This window comes from Chiloscyllium plagiosum, unplaced genomic scaffold, assembly GCF_037043375.1.
Source record: "Chiloscyllium plagiosum isolate Xiang-an unplaced genomic scaffold, Cpla_swu_hap1 HiC_scaffold_11, whole genome shotgun sequence".
Classification (NCBI taxonomy): Eukaryota; Metazoa; Chordata; class Chondrichthyes; order Orectolobiformes; family Hemiscylliidae; genus Chiloscyllium; species Chiloscyllium plagiosum.
In genome coordinates, this window is record NW_028270149.1 from 56,072,993 (window position 1) to 56,097,400 (window position 24,408).

Genomic DNA, 24,408 nt, shown 5'->3' on the forward strand with positions numbered 1-24,408 from the left:
GAATTTCAGTAATCTGCATTCTTACGTCTGTAGTTTTTCAGTATCTGTAGATCAGTGATAGATTTCTCTTTTACATGTTGTGGCTAGCTTGAGTTTTTTTTATGCCTTTGGGTCTCAACAGGTTATCGAATAAGAATAGGCTCTAGCACAGATAAGAAGGATACAGGTCGACTTCATGTTGACTTTGCTGAAGCTAGAGATGACCTTTATGAATGGGAATGTAAGCAACGTATGATGGCTAGAGAGGAACGCCATCGTCGAAGAGTGGAAGAAGAAAGATTTCGACCACCTTCACCACCACCGATAGTGCATTATTCAGAACATGAAAGTGCTATGCTGTCAGAAAAGCTGAAAGGTAATTTAAAAGTTCTGCACAATAAATTTTTGTTCTTCATTTAAATGTTTTATTAATGCTGACAAGTACGATGGCTGTGTTTCGCACTGTTATCTTACAGTGCCAGGGACCAGGGTTCGATTCCAGCCTCTGACAACTGGCTGTCTGGAGTTTGCACATTCTCCCCCTGTCTGCACTGATTTCCTCTGGGAGCACCAGTTTCCTTCCACAGTCCAAAGATGTTCAGGTTAGGTGGATTGGCCATGCTAAATTGTCCATAGTGTCCAGTGATGTGCAGGCTAGGTAGATTAACCATGGGAAATACAAGGTTGCAAAGATAGCGTAGGGGGTCGGATGCTGTTCGGAGGGTCAATGTGGACTCAACGGGCCAAATGGCCTGCTTTGACACTTTAGGGATTCTATTAAAAAGAAGTTCCATAATCCAGCGACACAAAAGTTTTACAATTTTTTTCTTGTTTCACATGCCTGCCGACAAGGTAAGGAAAGTGTTAGAGTAAAGGATTCGACATGGATTTTGGAAGAGGAGATTCAACGATTATTTAACTTACTGAAGGGAGATTGTCTGAATAGCAAGTTAAAGTGCAGCATTACATTGCTATATCTTTTGAGCTCTGACCCAAGAATAAAGTACATCATTACAACAGAACATTGTTTACAAGTCAACCTGATTCACTATAGGATTTGGTGAAGGGTGCTTGCTATCCTGCTTGTGAACCTAGTGCCTTGCAATTTGGTTGACTCTGACACATCAAGCTATTCAGTTAAATGAGCATGAAACCATGGCTGATTGTCACTAGTTCAGAAATGTCCTTTGGGGAAGGAAATTGCTGGCTTTACTTGACTTGGACTACGTGACTGCAGACCCACAGCAATGTGGTTAACTTTTAACTGCCTGCTGGCAAGGGAAATAAATGCTGGCCGAGCCAGTGACGCCATCATCTTGTGAATGAACAACAAAAAAAGGTGACTGCTAAGCAAAAGGTAGTCCATCAACATGTTATTAACCCAGGGATGAATCTAGGTTTTGCCAGTGTTGCCCAAGTACTGAAAGTAAATATTTAGTTAAAAGGTTTTAAAATAATCCAACAGCAAGTCAGAAGAGAATTTAACATGCAAGTCTTCTGTTCAGATTGTCCTTGAAAGGTTAAATCTGGTTTCTTCCTTTTCTTTTGCTTGCATTGGAATACATCAATCGCATATTTGAAGATGATGCAAAATTCTCTGAAGCTGTTCAGACCCTTTATACCTGGCTAGAACGAGGAGAAGTAAACCGCCGATCAGCAAATACCTTCTATTCCATGATCCAGTCAGCTAACAGCCATATTCGAAGGCTTATGAATGAAAAACTTCTCCATCAAAAAGAAGTGGAGGAAGCCAAAGAGAAGTTTAAGAATGCTCTCTCAAAGATTCTGGTTCAGTGTAAGTGATAACTTTGTTTTTCAACATTTGAAATAGTAATTGTGGACAACAGAAACTTTTTCCACCTTTTTTCGTTCATGTCTTTTCTTTATCTTGAATTTAATTAAATGGGTATCATTATTTATAGAACACGGTGAGTATCACCTAAAAACCAATGGATGCATATATAAAAAATGTAGTAAGGCATTCTGACATAAAAGAGCAACTCGGCACATGGTCTACAGCTGTTATCCCCAAACATCCTTGAATTGTGTTACTATAATGCTGACTCATCAACCAACCCTGAGTGAATGGGATATCAAAATCAGCACAAAAAAAGGTTTATAGTTACATTAAGACAAAGGATGGATAAAAGAAATATGGATTGGCTGAAAACTGATCATAGTGATTCCTGTTAATGGTAATAACAAATGGCAGACATGCTGAATAACCACAATTACAATAGCATTTACCATTGAAGAAACGGTCAGTGTGCCAGACATCCCAAGGAAACTATCGAATTAGAAACTCAACAAACTTAAGGTCAGTGACGGAACAGTAATTAAAAATAACAGCATTGAAACATAATAAATTGCCAAGTTGAGAACATTATAAGTGCCCCTAACTAAAATTACTAATTTTAAAAATGAAATTAGTGAACATTTGTCAAAAGTTATTGAGGGATGAAGAATAAAAAGTGTGAGGGATTAAGTCATACCATGTTGTTATTGAATGGCAGGACATGTTCTTAAGAGCTAAATGACCTTTGTTTGTATATATTCTCCCAGTCCTTACAATTATACACTGAAAACAAAAGGTACAAAGTAATTTGGAAATATGAAACCAGCAAGCCTTTTAACGTGTATTCGTTTGTTCGGTTAAGTTGTACTTCAGGCATTACAGCAAAGTATGTCACTTGTGATATGATTCTCCAAACACTGGAAAAAAAATCAGTTAGCTGCTGCAATGTGTGCAAAAGATAACTTACAATCCAAAATATAGAACTAGTTCTGAGAGCATATCTCAGTACTACTTTTCACTGGCAACTGTTGTTAAATTGCAGAAAGTTTGGAACCATTCTGTCTAATTGGCATTTTCACATTTAATCATACACTCAGAAGTCTTATTTATGATGTTTGATCAAAACATATTATGAAATTTGTTATGTTTCATGAGTTTGAGTGAAAATGAAATTTAATTTTTTTTTGTTTGAATGGGACAAGGGTGGTTAGGTCAGTGTTTATTGCTCACCCCAGAGGACAGTTAAGAGTTAACCACATTGCTGTGGGTCTATTTTTCCAAAGAACACACGTGCAGCTCTTTTTGATTTTAAATGAAAGGCGAGCTTGGTTCTAAATTTAAACTTCGGTACAGACTCATATTTGTCATAATTCTCTATGAATTTTGATATTGCAGGCAAGAATCCTTTGACTCACCCTCTGAAATATGTCCCAATTGCTCTGTAGTATGTACAGATTTCTCATCCAAAAGAATAGCCATCTCAGTATCTCACATTGTGAGAACCAATCTGTAATCCTCTGGTGAAATCTTCGTTAAAACATGAGTGCAGTTCAGTGTGAATTCTGTCTCTTTCCATTACAGTCTACATTCTTATAACTGTTTAAAAGTAAAGTGATTCCTCAAAGGTGGAATATTCTTCAGGAAATAATAAAGTTTGTTGTTACTTAGTATTTTTAAATGATTTCTGGGCATGTGTTAATATCAGACCTGCAACTAATAATTCTAAATGTACTAATCCCTGGTAATGTGAAGTTGTTTCTCTGTATTGAAGTCATATTTCAGTTCAGTTCAAATTTTGGTAGTACTGGATTCGAATATTTAGCAATATAAAGTATATGAATAGAAAAACTCATATATCCATCTGGCTGCTCACTCAATCAAACATCCTCAATTGTTCACTTCCTAAAATATCTGCCCAATTCTTCCTTGATGAGTTTTTTTTCTCCACATCTGTTTCTACTTTCTTTTTGACAGGCCTTATCTATCTTCTGTTTCCCTTCACTAAGCTTGTGCTGGTCCTCCAGATAATAATTTTGTGGCAATTTCAAATTTATTATTGGGCTCAATTTGTGTTTAAGTAATCTTGAATATTGTTTCTCTTAAGCCTTCTTTCATTAGAGAAAACATTTGTGAGCTTTTAAACCTCTCGTAACTGTTAAAATGCCCTAATTTAGGTTCCCTTTCCTATCATGTCTTTATTGCCTGAATATCCTTTCTTTTTTTTGTTGATCAGCTTAGTCTTCTGGGTATGACCAAAACAGTGTCTTGTTCATGACTTTTTTCCACCTGTTAGGATTTATGACCCTCCCTTCCTTTGTGTGCAAATCAAGGTCCGGTTAATTTTCCTTTTCAGTGCCTTTTAGTGAGTTATCCAGCAGTACCACCTCTCACCTGACATTGTGTCCTGTCTCTGAAATTCTTCACTCTGCATTTTTCTCTTTGAATGACTTGAATTCCTAATTTTTCCAGCTCTTTTTTTCTTAAGTTTGCTTATTCTTGATTGTTTGCATCTCTTTCCCCCATTTGCAACAGAGCTTCAAACAGATCCTTCTGATATCAAAGAATGTCTTCTGATGAATGCACAATAAAACTCAAGTATTGTTACAGTAATTTTTTTTGAAAAAAACTCTAGCACAAATAAGCTTTGTTTTCTGAGGTTAAATTGCTTTTCCTGTTAGTAAACCTAAGTTCATCTTGATGTCTGTGGATGAACAAACAAATCTCTAGTGAGACGAAATTCAAAGGCAAGTTTGCCAGGGTCATTCTTGGGCACCACCTCAGTACCATTCAATGCAGCATCAGTACTTTTTTCTTACTCATGGGATATAGATGTCACTGGCAAGACCAGCGTTTATTACCCGTCCCTAATTGATACAAAACAATTAAGGGCAATCACTTTCCTATGGATCTGGAACCTCGCCATTTTTTACTATGATTGCCTTAGGGAGGTAAAGAGAAAAGGGAATATAAAATCCATACATTTGTCATTTGGCAACCAAACTAAATACACCAAAATCAGATGTTTTCGGTTTGGTTTCAAAGTTCTGTTCACAGATTCCTGTATATCCTCACACCACTGCAATCCTACAAGTTGCTGGATCTAGGCACAAATTTTATTTTCTGAACAGAGTAATATATACAGCAAAAAGACCAGCTGAGTTTGGTTAAATAGAGCAAGAATGTTGTGTTAATCAATATAACTTGGTTATGAACAATGATTACAACTGGTGGTGTTCTATTTAAATAGTCACTTTCTCCGTTTATGTTATCTGGTCTGTTTTGAAACGTATGCCAGCAGTAATAAAAATATTCATGTTTTTGTCTCTTGTGGATTAATCAAACAGCTTTGGAGGCAGGACGCTTGAAAGGAAATGTATAGGTTTGATTTTTTTTTTGATGATATCTAATCTGTTTCTCAATGGAAATAAATACATAGAATTATGAGAGATGGGCAATGAACCAGAGGAAGGTACACACCTACAAAATTGTACAAAGTAAGTACTAGTTGGAGTCACTTTACTCTGATCACAGAACTGCACTGACCACAATAGCCTGCTTGCCTGCCTGACTCCCTTCCTCTTTTACTTCTCTACTCCTCATTAAATGCCTGGTGGGACCATAAACTGGGTTGTTTGACTCCCTTGTTCACCAAAGTTGAGCAGATTGTCTTCGTTTTCCACTCTGCCTCCAAGCAAAAGGCGTGGGACCATTTCTCAAAAGCTCAACGCAAGAATCTGCATATGTGGCAAAAACAAGCAGAGGTTAGTCTTTTTTTAAAGATTCTTTTAACTTGTTATGTATTAACGTACAATTTCAATAGCATGTCAATAAAAATACTTGCAGGGAGTTAAAGTGAATCTAGTATTTATATCGGAAGTACATTGGATACTGTTTTTCTTTTGCTAATCCAAGTTAGAATAGAGTCATGGAGGCATACAGCACAGAAACAGACGCTTTGGCACAACTTGTCAATGCCAACCATGTTTCCTAAACTGAATTGGTCCATTTGCCTGCATTTGACCCATATCCTTTTAAACCTTTTCTATCTGTGTACCTGTCCAAATGCCCATTACATTTTCTAAATGTCGTCACCTCCACTACTACCACTGGCAGCTCATTCCATATACGTATCACCCTCTGTGTGGAAAACGTTGCCCCTCGGGTCCGTTTTAAATCCTCCGCTCCTTAAACCTATCTCTCTAGTTTTGGATTATTCTGCCCTTGGGAAAGGACTTTGGCTATTCACGTTATCTATGCCTGTCATGATTTTATAAACCTCTGACAGAGTGGAATTACTCCAAGTATTCCAAGATCAATTAAAGCATAACTTTTTACCTTCTTGTTCAACAATTCCTTCTGCCTTGAATCAACATTAGTTACCCTGAATTCCCTTTATTTTGTTTTGGGCTTTCTAAATTAAGCTGCCAGTATCATATTTAGTCACTTTTATGCTGTTGATTCAGTCATTTTCCATGAGAATTCCTCACAAATAATAAAGTGAGGAGACTCACCTTTTTTCATTATCTGGACAAGCCCATCTCCCAGATGTCCTTAATTGACTGTGCCACCACACTTCCAAAATTTAGTTTTACATTTGGAGTATCGTAAAGCTCTAGAAAAATAACTCCAAAACTAATTAAAACAATTACATTGTTTTAAATGCACTCACACTGAATTTTAAAAAAAGTGTCCAGGGTGATTATAAACATTAAGGTAAGTTAATTTGGATTATTCACCAGATATCTTAAAGCACATCCACAGTTAAGAGGCTGGAGATGGTATGGTATATGTTCACCAACATCCTTTGTCATACTTCTCATTAAACAATATCTTTACTTATCAGTGTTATCTCCATAAACTGTCTCAGTAAAGTAGATGCATCCTCATCTTTGAAAACGTTTTATTGTTAATTAATATCATTGTAGTCTTCTCTTTCCGTCTGCGCTAGAAAATTGGTGAGTACAAATTGATCTAATTTCAGAAGGAAATCAAGTGCAGGATAATGGGTAGAACTGGCCTTATTGTTTTAAAAAATGTGCTTTATTCCACTTAATTCTGGGTTATCAACTTGTGTTCCTCTAAAATGACCTGTACATCAAAGGTAAGCCCATTTTCAATAACATACATCTACAGTAGTTGAGAGGCATCTTTAGGAAGATATAGGGTGTCCTAAGCTTCTTGACCAAAGGACTGTGTGGTAAGCAGCTTGTTAACCTGCCCTTACGAAGGAGCATCTGATGAAGGAGAGCAGCGCTTCGAAAGCTAGTGCTTCCAAATAAACCTGTTGGACTATAACCTAGTGTTGTGTGATTTTTTTTCACTTGGTTCACCCCAGTCCAGCACGGCTCCTCCAAATAGAGTGAAGCACAACTACTGATTGATTGTACTGTAAACAAATTAAATTTGTATAAAATGAATGTGATGAAGAATAGGGGAAAGCTCAATTTGTCTGCTTTAAGGCGGAAAGAAAAGTGAGTTTAAATAACTGGTTCATGTGGCTTATAATGTATCTCATTCAAAAGGAGGAATGAAGAGTATGTTTTTAATGGTTTGTTCTATTCATTCTACTTTCTTTTTAAGAAAGTGTGTATTTTAAGAATCTAACATCTGTTTCTTTAGGAAGACTGATGTTTACCAACCTTAAAATACCTGCTGTCGGAGTATTATGAAATCACTGTGACAATAAGCCCATAGAATTTTGAGTGACAAATTATTTTTACAAAATGTTGCTTATGCTTTCAGAAAATTTACAGTCTATACTATTCAGGTTTGAAATGTAATTTCGTTGAATAGTTTTCCAAAATGATAAGTATTTTGAAAATTGTTCCCTCAATTCTCTGCAAATTTATATCAAACTTACCAAAAAGAGATAGTGGGTTTAGATCATTAGCATATCAGCCAGTTTTGCTTGTGGAGTTCTCCTTATGAAATCAATCAAAAGCTTCTGTCCACATCCTCAGGAAATTCGCAACATACATAATGATGAGCTAATGGGTATTCGCCGTGAAGAAGAAATGGAAATGTCTGATGACGATGTGGAAGAACTGCCAAAGATCACAGTTACAGATGAATCGGGTAGGAGGTGCTGTGATAATGTGTCATTCCAATATGTATTGTCACACTTTATTTTTAATTGGACTATTGTGTGGATAGTAGTCATATCTTAATGTTTTGAGATTTTTAAGGCTACTTACTGCATTTGACAGCAGCAACAACAACTTGTACTTAAATTGCTTCTATTCAACATGATAGAACATTGCGCAATGATTCTCAGCTAATCAGACAAAAATTGACACCAGACCACACAAGGATATAATAGAAGTTTGGTCAAACGGCTAGATTTTAAGGAGAACCTTAAAGGAGCAGCGAGACTTAGGGAGAACACCGTTCCTGTAAAAAAGCAGTAGCGCCATGGATATAAGATTAACTAAAGAAAAACATATTGTGCTATTGTTCAGATTGGAGTTTGTCATGGTTCAGTATTACTACTAACGCATTTGATATGCATGGCTGACTTGAACTTGAACTTAATTTTGAAACATGCAGTTGATACAATACATGGAAGCATAGTAAACAGCAAGGAAGCCAGTAATAGATTTCAACAGGATGTGGACTGGTGGAATGGATGAACAAGTAACAAACAGGATTTAATATGAGAAGAGTGAAGTGTTCTATTTTGGTCAAATGGGGAAAGTCACTGCAGGTTAAATGATTCAATTTTGAGTTCAAGGAGAGATAAGTGAAAATAGAGGAACCTGGATGAGAACAAATTTCTTCTGATGGAGCTAATCTGTAAAATTCCTTACTATTATGGAACAGACCCCCTCAAAATATATTAAGAAGGTAGCCTAGACCCCAACATTTTCTTCATTTCAAGATAAATGTGAGGTGCCGTGTTCTAGATGCAATTAGATTGGTCATCTACTCGATATTAAGAAAAACACAATTTATTCAAACACTAGTTAAAATACAACAAAAGAAAGAATGTGGAATAACTTGACTCTATTGGAAAGCTTAACATAATAATGATACGGTAACTATTACTAATTGTTCCAAAGTCGTGACATCCCATAAAGATACCCATCATGAACGATCAATAAATGATTGAGAAATGATCAATATACAAAGATGACTTCATTTTTAAGCCTTTACTCTTACTCTATTAGTACACAATATGTATACATTATATTGATTCTTTTTAGCTGTGATACTACATAATGGGATGGCCTCTGGAAATCTATTAGACATATCCATTATGGTCAACAAATACTGATTCCCGTTTGTTTTAGGTAGAGGTTCTATGGAATCAATTAAGACCCTTGTAAAAGGTTCCTCAAATGCAGGAGTAGTTTTGAAGGTGCTGGTTTTATCATTACCTGAGGTTTTCCAGTTACCTAGAAGAAAGCGAGGACTGCAGATGCTGGAGATCAGAGTCAAAATGTGTGGTGCTGGAAAAGTACAGGCAGTCAGGCAGCATCTGAGGAGCAGGAGAGTCGACATTTCAAACATAAGCTCTTCCTGATGTTGCCTCTGCCTGTGCTTTTCCAGCACTCCACCTTTTGATTCGGTTTTCCAGTTTCCTGATACTTTTGATATGTCTGGCAAAATTCAATCGAATCCTCATGTAGTCCAGGCCAGTAAAAATGTTTTTGTATTTTGGCCTGAGTTTTCTTATACCCAAATGACCACCTGTTGGTAATTCATGTGCTACCCACAACACTTGCTTTCTATAACTCACCAGTAGTACGAGTTGATGAACTTCTGCCCATTTCTGCCTAAATATATGATTGTCTTCATTTCCTCATCAAGATTTTGATAGACCTTCTTCAGTTTTTCATCTTTCTGTTGTAATTCAGTTAATTTCTCTGAACTAAAAATATCCACTAACTGTTCCAATGTACTAACATTCCATAAACACACCTTTGGCAAAAAGACAAATCCAGGAGGGAAGAACAAGAAAAGACTATTCGAAAAGAGAGAGTTTAGCAACCAGGAGAGGTCCACAGCATTCCAACCTTTTTGAGATCCCAGTAACAACTGCTGAAAGCTAACAAAAATCCTGGATTGGTGAGAACTCCGGCTGCTTCTATTCTAACATTTTGAAAAAATTTAAAATTTCAACTTAAATCTAATTTAAAATATTGCATCCAGTTCTGGGTGCTGCACTTTAGAAAGACAGTGAGGGCATTAGGGAAAGTGCAGAAAAGATTCATAAGAATGCTCCAAGCCTTGAGGAGCTTCAGTTTTATCAAAAGATTGGAAAATTTTGGACTGTTCACCTTTGGAGATAAGATGGCTGAGAGGAAATTTGATAGAGGTATTCAAAATGTTGATTTGTCTACACATAGTAGATAGGAAGAGATTGTTCTTATTGTTGAACAGTTGAGAACTGGAGCACACTAATCTCAGATAATTAGCAAAAGAAGCAAAGGTGATATGAGGAAAAATGTGCAGCAGGTGGTTAGGATCTCTAATGTACCGTCTGAGAAAGTGGTAGTGGCAGATTCAATTATGGCTTTCAAAGGAGAGTTGGATCATACACTGAAGAAGAAAATAATTGGAGGACTAAGGGAAAAGTGGAAATTCATGAATTCAGAGAGCTGGCATACACGCGATATGCTGACTAGCCACCACCTGTACTGCGGATTTTCATTTGTAAAATACCAGTCAGTTTCCTGTGACAAGGTATCAAGATCAGGTGTTTTTCGATCATTATGCCTCACTGATGAAGGCTGTGAAAGTAATTAATGTTGTACTTCTATCTCCTGGTAGTGATGCCATACTACCATCACTGAGATCAAATTTCCTTGCAACCTTACAAGATCACACAAACAGCCAATAAAGGTATTGACATTGAAATTTATAACGGAAAATTTTTAATTATAAATGCAGATGTGAAACTTTTAACAACATATCTTCAATGGATCTTCAGAAGATAAATCCAAGACAAATTGGGGATCTCCCTCATTGTATGTAAATGATGCCACAAGTATGATAATCTGTTATTTCTATCTGCATTTTTTTTTGTTTTATGACCCATTTATAACAATGGCCCAGATTTTATAGTGCTTCTGGGTAAATATTGGGAGATCTAGTGAGATGGTGGGAGGTAGCATGCCAGTTGATGATTTGCTACTGCTGGCACGAAAGCAACACTTTCTCAACAGCAGTTCGAGACAGGCAACAAATGTTGGCCTAACATCAGAGTGCACATTGCTTGAATGCACAAAAAAAAAGTTGGATGAGACACCAGGTTAGCAGTGTTCACGGTGCAGTCCTGCAAGCCAATCAGTGTTTGAAAAAAGAAAATAAGGGAAAAGGTTGGAGTGAGAAAGTCATTAGTTCCCAAGGCCCATTTTATTTTGGCAGCATCTATAAATTTTGGAGATGTAGTAGAGAAAATGTTGTTTCACAGCGTGAAAAAGTATTTTAGTGCCAGTCATTGAAATGATATAATTTGAGTGAGCTATATAAATATGAATATCTCTATATTGACTGAAAGCAATGTGATGAATTACCAATAACCGCAACATGAAATGTTGGGCGTCTATTACATTATGTTCTGATTACACTTGCTGTCTGAAACAGTTTAATTATTTCCCATCTAGCATTTTTTCTGAGCTGAATGATGCCTTGGCTAATGTTCAACAATTCATCTGTTCCACATCTGAAAATGCATTGCAATTCTTGCAATTATGTTGTTAAGTATTTCATGTACAAAGACATCTTGCTGATGAATAAACCCATCTACAATAGACTTAATGGAGGCAACAAAAAATGCTTTTCTCCCAGCAGGTTTCAACTTATTCGAAACTTTGAGCTTGCATTCTGATCTCCTCAATCAACTGTGTATTGACTTGTAACAAGTAATCATGTGCTCACGTTTTAAGTACAGTCAGTTCTTGTGTAACCCTACGTTATAGGTACATTATAATTTAGAAACAGAGCTTCATGTTGGCACTGTAATGGCTTTACAGTCAATGCACATTTTAAAAGTGCGCTGTCGACACAGCAATCCAAATTCATCAAACACATTACAGAGAATTTGCGATGACAAAATGCATGTTAGAACAGACCGACCTATAGTTGCAGCTTGTGTCACTATGGTACTATTTGCTGGCAAAATGGTCATTCTTCAGTGATATTGGCATGCTATTTACAAAGTCTTCGAGGAGAAAGTGAGGACTGCAGATGCTGGAGATCAGAGCTGAAAATGTGTTGCTGGAAAAGCGCAGCAGGTCAGGCAGCATCCAAGGAACAGGAGAATCGACGTTTCAGGCATAAGCCTGAAGAAGGGCTTATGCCCGAAACGTCGATTCTCCTGCTCCTTGGATGCTGCCTGACCTGCTGCGCTTTTTCAGCAACACAATTTCAGCTATTTACAAAGTCTACCAATTATAAGAGTACAGTTGTGTTTTCCCCATGTATATAAAGATTTTACCAGGATACCACAATATGTTTATCAATGGGATCTTAAACTAAGAACTTTTGAAGCTTTTGCTGGAATGAGGCAAACATTTTTATGTACATGTAAATTTCTGCAAAATGAACTAAGTTCTCTCTACAATTTGCAGCCACCGTTTTTTGTCATTTGGGAGCTAACTTCTAAGAAAATGTACTACTAAAAGCAATAAGAAATTGACTCACAAAAGTTGGAAATCTGAAGAAGGGTAGGAGTGGTATTATTTAATTTCCATAAGGAGACATAGGTAGATTCATAGCTGATGAGGGAGTTAAGGGAGAGTAGATGGCTAAAGTTGAGGCTAAAATTAGATCAGCCATAATTCTCTTAAATGACCTACTACTCCTAGTTTGTGTGTGTGTGTGTGTGAGACAGATACATATCTGTATGTATGAAACAAAAATAGCGAATGGCCAAACCAGTACTGAACCATTCACGAAAGCAGTCAGTGGAACTTGGATGGTCAGAATGAAGAATAAGACAGCGGATATGACTCTTAGCAGAAATTGTCTTCAAGCCTGCTAGTAACAGCAATAAAGTGACAATGTATTAACAAAGAGATTAAGGAAGCTTAGAGTACAATCAAATTTGTATAATGAAATTTCAACTTTAGTATAATTAGAAAAAGCAGAATAGCTGAAGTCAGAAAGGTGTTGAACTACTTGTGTTCAAAATAGGTGTTTGAATAAAATGTTCCAGAAGCAACAAGAGCATTAATAAATAAATAATTAGGCTGGTTTTGTTAATATAATTGTAAGAAAAAAATGATTTAGCAGCTATTGTAATATGATATTGAAGGTCTCTTATATCAGCTGCAGGATGCATCACTAGGAGTTGCTCAGGGTAGCGTCCTCTGCCCAACCATCTTCAACTGCTTCATCAATGATCTTCCCTCCATTATTGGGTCAGAAGTAAAGATGTTCGCTGAAGATTTCCTAGTGTTCATCTTCATTCACAACTCCTCAGGTGTCCAAATGCAGCAGGACCACGGCAATATCTGAGCTTGGGCTGTGAAGTGATAAGAAATGTCGATGCCATACAGTTCCAGACAATGACGATCTTCAACAAGCGATGACCTGGTTATTTCCCCGAGCATTTAATGGCATTACTATTGCTGAATCTCCCACCACCAGCATTCTGACGGTTACCATTGACGAGGAATTGAACTAGATGAGCCATATGTTAGTATGACTATCAAAGCAGGTGGAATCCAGCAGCACATATCTCACCACCTGACTCGTCAAACACTGTTCTTCATTGACAAGGTACAAATCAGGAGTATAATGGAATACTCCCCACTTGCATGGATAAATACAGCTTTCAGACAGAGTAAATCAGCTTGGTTGATTGGCATTGCAATCTCTTAGATTCATTCCCCCTACTACCAATTCACAGTAACAGTGGTGTGTACTATTTACAATACAACTGCAGAAATTCTCCAGGCTTCCTTAGCCAGCACTTTCCTAAACTTGATCACCTCCATCTAGAAAGACAAGCGTAGCAGATACATTGCGAACACTAGTACCTGTGACTTCCCCTCCAAGCAACTGGCCATCCTGACATGGAAATATATCTATTTCTTCACTGTTACTAGGTTAAAATCCTGTTATTCTTTTTTAACAGCACTATTGATCTACCTACACCAATTAAGTTCAAATTGGCAGCCCACCATTACTTCTCAAGAGCAGCTAGACATGAGCAATGAATGGCTACACAGCCAGCAAATCCACGTCCCTGAATTTTTTTTAAGCAGGGTTCAAAAAGATCTCATTGAGTACAGATCATTCAAATGGGTACAAAATATCAGAGAAGCTAATGGAATGTTGACATTTATAACTACAGAGCTAGAATATCAAGGGGAGGAAGATGTGCTACAGCTGTACAAAACCCCAAAAAGACTATATATGGAATTATAATGTCCTGAGCAGTTCACCTTGTCAAAATTCATGGTTCTTTGAAGGAATGCAGCAGTGATTCACCAGAATACGACCCAGACACCAAAGGTGAGATTATGAAGAGAAGTATCAAAAACTAGGCTTGTGTTGTCTGGGTATAGGTGATACAAGAGTAACTTGATTGCTTTGTTTGTAATTTAAAGGAATTGATGGTGCAAATAGAGAGGACCTTTTTCTATTGATGCTGAAATTTAGGAGAAGGGGTATTCCATAAAATCACAGACAGTCCAATCAGAATAGAGGTTAGTTAACACTTATGCCGATTTCTTTTATCAGTGGAGACATTGAATATAATGCAGTGAGAGTATCCTGGAATTGCATAGATGATTGTTAGACCACATTTAGAGCCCCACAATAGAGGAAGGATCTTTTCAGAAATGGGCAACTTTAACTTTGAGGATTGACTGGATAAACTGGAGTTGGTATTTGTTTTGAAAGGCAGAGGCTGGGGTTTATAAAATTAAGGCACTTGGCTCAAGTGAATTCAAAAAATCTGCTTCCCTCAACATAAAGTTAAGTAACCAGGGGAAATCAGTTCAAAGTAATTGACTGGAGGAAAGACATTTTTTCGTCCAAAAAACAATGCAGGTCTGTAATTCATTGCCTGGTGGAGTGGTAGAGAGGGAAACTCTTATGGTGGAAAAAAATGTTGTTATGTACTTTATTATGGACCAAATGAGACACCCCAAAGTATATTATGGAGAGAGCCTGGACCCAACTTTATCCTTTTTTAGATGGTAAATATAAGATGCTGTGTTCCAGAAATAGTTTGATTAGTCCACCATTAAGGTTTAATCAAAATATACTTTATACTTACAATACACTCAGAATGAAGCAAACTAATTTGCAGAAATGTATTGACATACTCAACAAGATAATGGATTATTTAACCATTAATCATAAACTGTTCTAATATATGCAGCATATAAACACACCCTTTGGCAGAAGTGCAATTCAGTAAAACAGTTGTGATTCTCATGTGCTGTATCTCTCCAGTCCAGAAGAAAGAACCACCAAAACAAACAATCTGCCTCTTTTGATTTTTAAGTGACAGTCTCTCATCTAAGACTCACTCAAATAGCAGTGAACTCAACTGTTTAGCTCCAGCAGCCAGCAGAAACCTCCCCAAGTAACTGAAAGCAAAACTAAAAACCTGCCTAGGTCTGACAGTCCTGACCCCACCCACTCATGATTCTTTAGTTTTGTGTTTAAAAAAACACCCAGGAAGAATTCAAAGCTCTTTACCAACTGTCTGGCTGCAGGAGATATGTCGGTACCATTGTGACAACTCCTCTGCAAGTGAAATAGAGCAGAACCTATCTCTCAAATGCACAACACCATCACAACTTGAAGTTCCATAACCAACATGGGTGTGATAAATAGCTGAAAAGGGGAGTTAGGTTGGATAGTTCTATTTCAACTGGTGCAGAAATGGTAGCAGAATTATCTGCTTTCATGTCATAAATAAGAAAATTAATTGCATTATGATGAAAGCTTTTTTATGCAGCGGGTGGTTATGATCTGGAATGCACTTCCTGAGTGTGATGGTGTTGGATTTGATTATGTCATTCAAACAGTAATTATAGTTATATTAATCAACCTGTCAGACATGTTATGACACAGCTCCAGGGAAAATGGGATTTGAACAGATAGCAGCAAGTCTTAAGAAGATTTGTAGCTCAGGTTGAGGTTCTGGATGTAGGTTTGCTCGCTGAGCTGGAAGGTTCATTTTCAAAGGTTTCATCACCATACTAGGTGACATCTTCAGTGAGCCTCTGGACGAAGCACTGCTGATGTTCCCTGCTTTCTACTTATATGTTTGGGTTTCCTTGCGTTGGTGATATCATTTCCTGTGGTGTTGTCATTATCTTCTTTTTCTCCGAGGGTGGTAAATGGGGTCCAAGTCAATGTGTTTGTTGATAGAGTTCCGGTTGAAATGCCATGCTTCTAGCACTTCTGGTGCATGTCTCTGTTTGGCTTGTCCTAGGATGAATGTGTTGTCTCAGTCGAAGTGGTGTCCTTCCTTATCTTTATGTAAAGATACTAGTGAGAGAGGGTCATGTCGTTTTGTGGCTAGTTGATGTTCATGTATCCTAGTGGCTAGTTTTCTGTCTGTCCAATGTAGTGTTTGCTACAGTTCTTGCACAGTATTTTGTGCAAAATTATAAAAAACACCATGCAAGAACTGTAACAAACACTACATTGGACAAACATCCTGGAACAGATATCTTCTGGTCGACAAATATGAATATTACTACTGTACCATAAGAACCTCGAAAAGGGATATCATTATCTTAAAAGGCAAAATAGCTTGGCTATGGAGAAATACTGGGGTGTGGAACTACGTGAATTGTTCTTACAGAAAGTAAGCACAATGGGCCAAATTACAGCCTCCTGTTTTGTAAGCATTCTATAGTTCCTTATTTTTTACTCAAGGTGTGGTAGAAATGTAGACTTCTTCCCCCACTACTTCCACTCGCCACCCCCCCCCTTCTCAAAATTCAGCTGATGCTCTGTCAGTTAACAGTTTTGAATCTGTGATAGATCAAGTTTTGCTAGACAAAGGTGTAAAAGAACACGGAGTCAAGTTCAGTGGAATGGTATTAAGATACAGATCGTCATGATCTTATATTGTGGTGGAACAGCTTAAGGATTTGAATCTATTTTTGTCCAGCAAAATGTTCATCATATTAATTCACATCCCCAGAAATTATTATGATGTGTCATTGTGTTACTGATACAGACCAATTATGAGAATGAGAAAAAATTGCAGATGATCCATCATTTCAAAACCTAGGGAAGGAAAAAAGAAAACAAGCAGGCAAACTAAAAAGTTAGCACAATGATCCAAACAGTGCTTGAGTGGAAAATGATTAAATGATACAAGTAATGCTAGCATAGTTGTGATTTATTGAAAAAACATCATGACAGCAGGTGCTTTAAAGTTATCAATTAATAACAATTATAGATGTGAATTAAAATAAAAGTATGAAACAGTCATAATTTTGCATTATTTTACAGTACAAATATTTACAATACATTGTAATACATTACTTAACAGTTAAATTCAGAATGGAAATTGTGTACAGTTCTGGTCACTGCATTATAAGGATGTGGAAGCTTTGGAGAGAGTGCAGAGGAGATTTACTAGGATGTTGCCTGGTATGGAGGGAAGGTCTTACGAGGAAAGGCTGAGGGCCTTGAGGCTGTTCTCGTTAGAGAGAAGAAGGTTGAGAGGTGACTTAATAGAGACATATAACATAATAGAGGGTTAGATAGGGTGGACAGGGAGAGCTTTTTTCCAAGTATGGGGATGGCAAACACGAGGGGACACAACTTTAAAGTGAGGGGAGATAGGTATAAGACAGATGTCAGAGGTAGTTTCTTTACTCAGAGAGTAGTAAGGGTATGGAATGCTTTGCCTGCAATGGTAGTAGATTCGCCAAGTTTAAGTGCATTTAAGTCGTTAATTGACAGGCGTATGGACATACATGGAATAGTGTAGTTGTGATGGGCTTCAGATTAGTATGACCGGGCGGTGCAACATCGAGGGCCAAAGGGCCTGTACTGCGCTGAAATGTTCTATGTTCTACGTTATTGTAATCTGCATTTTATGTTGAAATCCTTAAATCATACTTTGTCAGGTTGAATTCATTAATTTCTTAATCATTTGCATATTATTAGCAATGAGACTTTTATAGCACTAGCTCTTCAGTCAAGGTCACTTCAATGTGTGTGGGAAGCTGTATGTCTACAGAATCAAAGTAATCTGGCTAAAACAAGGAACAGCTAAGCTGTCCACACAAGAAAGATCCACAAGTGAAATAGCTGGAACTACTGTTTCATGGCGCAATAGATACAATAGCTTAACATCTGAATCGGAGGGTTTAGAGGAATATGGGCCAAGTATTGGCAAATGGGACTAGATTAATTTAGGATATCTGGTCGGCATGGACAAGTTGGACCTAAGGGTCTGTTTCTATGCTGAACATCTCTATGACTCTAAAGTTAACAGAACTTTATATTTAAGTTGTTTTAAAGTAATTTAAAACATTTATATGTGTTCTACATTCTTTTGGACTACAGTTTGAGCCATATTCAACTATTTCATATCTGTGAATTGTGGTGATTGGAAAAAGTCTTGGTTGTTTAACTCATTAGCAAATTAGAGCTACAACTTCATCCAAACCCGAAGCTTTTAAATTCAAGTCTTTGGAGCTGGCTGGAATGTCTTTTCCCTGCACCCATTTGTCAATTCAGCAAACAAAATTATGTGCAGAATTTTGTATGCCTGTCCAACAAACCAACACAACCGAAAGTAAAATAGAAACACTAAATAAGGAAACATGAGCATGAGTGGTTAGAGACTTAATGCACTATATTATAAATTCTGCAAATTTATGATATTTCTGCTAAATTTTCTAAGATTGCATTAATAACTTGATGGGAAACATGCAGAAACCCCAGACCACTATTTAAGAATTTTTTCAAGTTAATTTTAATTTTTTTACCACTATTTTAGCACTGGCTGCTCAGGCTGAAACACTGAAGCAAGAGAATGACAGTCTGCGTTGGCAACTGGATGCGTACAGAAATGAGGTAGATTTACTAAAACAAGAACAGGGTAAGCTCTACAATACTGAAGAAGAGACTACAAAGGACCAGCAGCTAAAACTACTACAACAGACATTGCAAGGGATGCAGCAGGTACTGATGTCTCTTTTGTATGAAAATAAATTTTTTTAAAACTCAACTCAAAATCTTATTGATATTTGAAAGCCATCTGAAAGTATATTAACAAATTAAGCTACTTCAGCTTCTCTTTACTCATTCTTTAGGTCATCACTTTTGCAGGGGCAGGAATGGGGTCGGATCAGCACTTGTGCAAGTACAGTTCATGGAGGCAATTGGTCATTTAAAATGTCAGCTCCTTCCACTCCTATACAGTGTTGATAGCCCTGGAATGTGGTTCCTCTTCATAATTTCTCAAGGGCTAGGATTTGATCTTTTGGGGACTGCTTTTGTGTTTTCAGGGGCAGCATATTCATTTTGCTTATTAAGTGAAATAATCATATAGTAACAATGGGCACATGGGGTAATTGGACCCGCACAGAACAGAATTAGTAGAATTCATTAATAACCTCAATGATTAACTTTCTATTAAACTTAAAACCATAACACATAGTAAAAGCATTAATTTCCTTGACACCACAGCAATTAAATTGGTTCTAAACGTAACTGAGGCACACTTCCACATAAAAGAAAACACATCCTAAACCAGGACTTCATAAAGTATGGTTTGAGACCCAAAGTGGGGATACAAACTGAAATTTTGGGGTCGTGACCTATGAGGCACTAACAGCTGACCCCTTGCCCTTGCTGTGATAGGTTGTCATCTTCCCCTCCCAAAGTTCACTGGCTCCTTGAAATGGAGTCAGAGTAAGATAGATTTAGGAAGCACTGCCCTAAAAACCACAAAAATTGGTGAGGTCACTGGTTATGCACTTCCATCCCATTCACAAAGCTAGGATTATTTTAAACTGGCAGTTACTTCTTATTGCATCTAGATTTCAATGTTTGATTTAAATTTGATATAATTTTCATTGGAGTGAGCTCCACTACATTTCTAAGAATATGCCCTGAACTTAATACCACCTTGAACTAGACATTCCACATTTGTTTGCAACTCCATTTAATTATGCCATGATTTAAAATTTCCTTGGATCCCAGTTAGTTGAGCATTCTTTTTGACAGATATAAAACTGTTCGCCCTCATTTGTAGCCTTTGCAGCTGCCTCCACCACCTCCAAACTTTTCTTGCTATCTCCTTCTCCCCACCCCATCTACCTCTCAATGACCTTCTCTTTCCCACACCCTCTTGAAACGTCCTAAATCCCCACCGCTACCAAACTCTCTCACCGTACTTGCAGCCGTTTTCTCCCCCACCCCAAATGAAGTCACTTCCTTCCAAGCTACCCCCGATAGATGGAGCTCCCAACTGCTGCAAACCAATCCAACCCAGCCTTATTTTGACCATTGCAGTAAATTCCACCTGTTTTTCCCTTGGAACATTTTCCGAAAGCAGGTATATTTTACAATAGATACCAACTGCATAGGTTCCATACATTGAAAAACTTGATATATAAAGTATACAGATAAAAGACAATATAAAAACAATATTCTAAAACCTAGAAAGGTATCCTGTTAGGAAAGCAATTCAATGAAAATAAGAAATACATTACATTGCATTACTTGTCCTTCGTATCAGGCTGTCCAGCATATGCATCCTCATGCGAACACTCCAGTCAACAACATGACAATGTATGCATTGTAAGCACTCTCCAGTCCAGGAAATAAATTAGAGTATCATGAACACTTTCCATATCTCTCTCCATTTTTAATTTTAGATTTTCTCCAAAATTGCTATTTTTCTGAAAATTGTACATAGTAATGAATATGGTACCTGGAACAGCCGAGTTGATGTGTACAGCTAATCAAATTCACAAATGATGAAGGTGCGAATGGCTGAACTTTAATGCAATTTGTAATTGTCGTCATAGTCCCAGGAAGACCATAGGGTCTCATTAGAGAGAGACAACAGATGGTGGTTTAACCCAAGGGTCACCACCTCTCAGGCCAGGGGGCAGGTTGAGAAGGTACAACCTTCCTGGTGATCTTAGCTGCTGTGGGAGTTGAAACCGCACTGTTGGCATTGTTCTGCATTCCACTGGCAAATCGCCATTCTGCTAACTGAACTAACAAATGTGAATTAGACAGTTGGAGTAAAGTTCCACTTATCTAATGGCTGCTGAGGTCTGCCAATACTGCTAACTCAGTGAGTTGGCATGGGAGGTGTAATAGCAAAGGACAGTGAGTGGAGGACATGGGTTGGCATGAATTGGCAATAAGTTAGCATAGAAGTTATAAAAGGCTTTTGGTGGATGAAGAAGCAGAGTTTGGTATGAGAGGCCAATGGTGTGCATTCCTTGGCATGGAGAACATGAGGTGTTGTGCACTTTGTAGGAGGGCATGCGATGGTATGAGGAGTCTTTGGGAGTTGAGGAAGGGAAAGAGTGATGTTTTCTATTTTATTTGTTAAAGTTTTGCCACTGCGCAATCCTGTGTAGGAATTCTGTCCAACTCATCTCCACAATTGGCAGCAGCCTTCATTATTGCGAGTTTGTCCACCCTGAACAGAAAACCTAAGTGTTCAGGCAGCCATTTTTAAAGGTCAGGTTTGTAGAGCTGGGAGTTTTCCAGTCTTTCCATCCATCCTAAGAGTAAAATCCAGGACTTTACTTAAGCTTGAAATGTAGCACGTCAGATTGCTTTGCCTTATTAGCCAGGCATAAAATTAAATAGGTATTGCATCTCTCTCATACAAAAAAAATGAAGATTTGGGATTGCCCTGCCCAATTCTCCTTATCTTGAACACAACGATGATTGACAAGCTCACAGCACAATGTGTAATTTTCTTTGGAATGAGCAGTGCCATATTGGATCATGATTGGTTTCACCTTTTAAGAAGCGTGCAGGTAAATACTTTCAGTACTATAATAAGTAGACTCCTCCATGTAGGGCAAACGTTATTAAACAAAGTAGATTGGCAAATTCAAACAACTGAAGTGAGAAAATGAAATTGAGTAGTGGTCAGGTGTTGTATAAATCATCGATTTAGTGTAGCTTAGAAATGTTAACCTATAACAGCTTTATTGAAATCTGCAAGTATATTTCATAAATATGAGTAGCAGAGCTCAATGATGTTGTTAAGCATATGACAATTATTGAAAAACCATTCCCAAAACTGCACTATTTGATTCTCTATATAACCTGAAGACCTTGGGAAATATTCCAAGTAAACAAAGCTATCAGCAGGATGTCCACTTAATGGACATAGGAATTATTACTATTCACCTCTTCTCACTTTCCTAACAGTCCAGAAAAGGTGAATATATCTTGCAGAAGGACACTTTTGAGTTCTGGTGCATCATCCTATCTTGTACTACAGTAAAAAACAAATTTTGAAGACAACACATTTAAATTATAGTATCTCCCATTTTGTAGCATTATAATTCAAGTTGACAGTCATTGATTTGGCTTATAACTACATGAATTATTTCAGAGAATGTACATAAGATAACAACTTGACCAGAAAGTGTGTTCATGTGAAATAAAAATCAGAGCTTGCTGGAGTAATCAATTTCTTTATTTTAGAATATAATATTGGTGATTAGTTTAGCAGAATAAATACAAAACACAGAATACCATAACATTATTTGGATATGTTCAGGATTCCATAAGACCGAGGAGCAGATGTAGGCTATTCAGCCTGTCACGTCACCTCCATTATTTAATGAGATCGTAGCTGATCTAATAATCCTCAACTCTACTTTCCTGCCTTCTCAACATAATCTTGTATTCATTTATTGATAAAAATCTGTCTATCTCAACTTTGAACAAGCCAATCTTGAACATCTACATTAACTGCCCTCTGAGAGAAATAAGTAACTCCTCATCTCTGAGATTATGATCTCTGGTCCTGTGCTTTCCCACAGGGGTAACCATCCTCTCAGCATTTACTTTGTCAAGCTGCCTTGGGTATGCTGTCCTTCTAAACTCTGATGAATACAAGCCCAATCTTCTCAACCACTCCTCATAAGAAAATCCTTCCATATCCAGAATCAATCTAGTAAATTTTCTTTGCTCTGCCTCCAATGCCAGTCCATTTTCCCTTAGATAAGGAGACCAAAATCTTTTACAGTATTTCAGGTGTGGTTATAGTGTGCCTTGAACAGCCTTAGCAATACCTCCGCATTTTTAAACTCCACTTCCTTTTGAAATAAAGGCCACAAATTCTGCTTTAATACAAAAACAGCATTTTGGTCTTGTAGATAGCATACTTGCCCATCAACAATGCAATCATCACTTGTGCAATGATTGTTCTGTCTATATAAAAGGAAAAGATGAAAAATAAAATAACTAATTGTGAACAATAGAATATGGCTTTATTTGGTGAATTTTTCCTGTTGTTCCTTCATTATTAACAGCAACTTCTGAACTTAAGAGAAGAATGCAACAAGAAAGAAACTGAATTTGAGAAGGTAAAGGAAGAAAAGAAGAAAGCAGAGATGTTGTTGGAAACACTTAAAAGGAAGGTGAGAGCACAGGAACTGCTTCCTGTAGTTCCATATCTCAGGGTTATTATCCACGCCAAGTTGTAAACTATCTGCCTATCGTTTATAATATTGTGCTGCCCTGAGGTCTTCTGTAGTCCTTGTTGTTTACCAGCATCTTTAATTTTGCGCACTCAGCTACCTTTTCCCCAGCCTCACCCCACGCCCCCCATTTATCTCTCTACCCCTGCGGGTCCCAGCCTCATTCCTGATGTACGGCTCAGGCCTAAAACATCGATTTTCCTGCTCCACGGATGCTGCCTGACCTGCTGTGCTTTTCCAGCAACACCCTCTCAACTCTAATCTCCAGCATCTGCAGACCTCACTGTCTCCTTTAATTTTGTGTCATCCATAGTTATAATATGTTGTTTGGGTGTCCAGTCTCCTGCCTTTTTTCACTAAATCTTTTCTGGGGATAAAATTGTAATATGTTTCTTCACTATGTATTTCACAGAAAACTACTCACACTAGCTCAAACTTCTAATTTTCTTGCATTTGTACAATTTCCTTTAAATTGTGATTAATTTGTTTAGAAATTCCCTGCATCCTACCCAGACAGTTTGAAAATTGTCTTGTTTGTGGAAACTTCCATTGTTAAAATCATGAATAGCTAAAAATCCTTTGTAAAATTGCTGTATTTTTCTTTATTCTGTCATAACACATCATAGGGAACGATGGCATTGTTGCCTATCCCTAATGATCCCAAGACATTTCTGAGGGCATTTAAGAGTCAACCACTTTAATGTGGAACAGGAGGCACATGTAGGCCAGACCAGGATGATTTTTCTTCTATAAAGACTATTAGTGAACCAGATGAGTTTTTATAGTAATTGATTGTTTTATGATCAGATTCTGGTTTTATTTATTTTATTTAAATTCCATCAGTTGTCATGATGAGATTTCAACTCAGGTCTCGAGAGCATTAGCATGACCTTGGACCTTGGGATTATTCCAAGTGACACTATCACTTCACCACCTGCTTTCATAGCTTTATACATAAATGTCGCTGATATGTTAGTTAACCATAAAGGGAAATGATTAGAA

General features: G+C 37.4%; 1 protein-coding gene across 4 annotated transcripts in view; it reads left to right on the top strand.

The window, feature by feature from the left end:
- Nucleotides 1–24,408, top strand: part of LOC122557199 (ecto-NOX disulfide-thiol exchanger 2) — a 223,516-nt gene that overhangs the window by 175,210 nt on the left and 23,898 nt on the right. For all 4 annotated transcript variants that reach the window (XM_043704632.2, XM_087992083.1, XM_043704634.2 and 1 more), the window contains 6 exons: nt 122–355; nt 1,562–1,774; nt 5,429–5,535; nt 7,735–7,849; nt 18,714–18,898; nt 23,239–23,346. In XM_043704632.2, the coding sequence (XP_043560567.2) occupies nt 122–355; nt 1,562–1,774; nt 5,429–5,535; nt 7,735–7,849; nt 18,714–18,898; nt 23,239–23,346 (962 nt within the window). The remainder of the gene's footprint in view (nt 1–121; nt 356–1,561; nt 1,775–5,428; nt 5,536–7,734; nt 7,850–18,713; nt 18,899–23,238; nt 23,347–24,408) is intronic.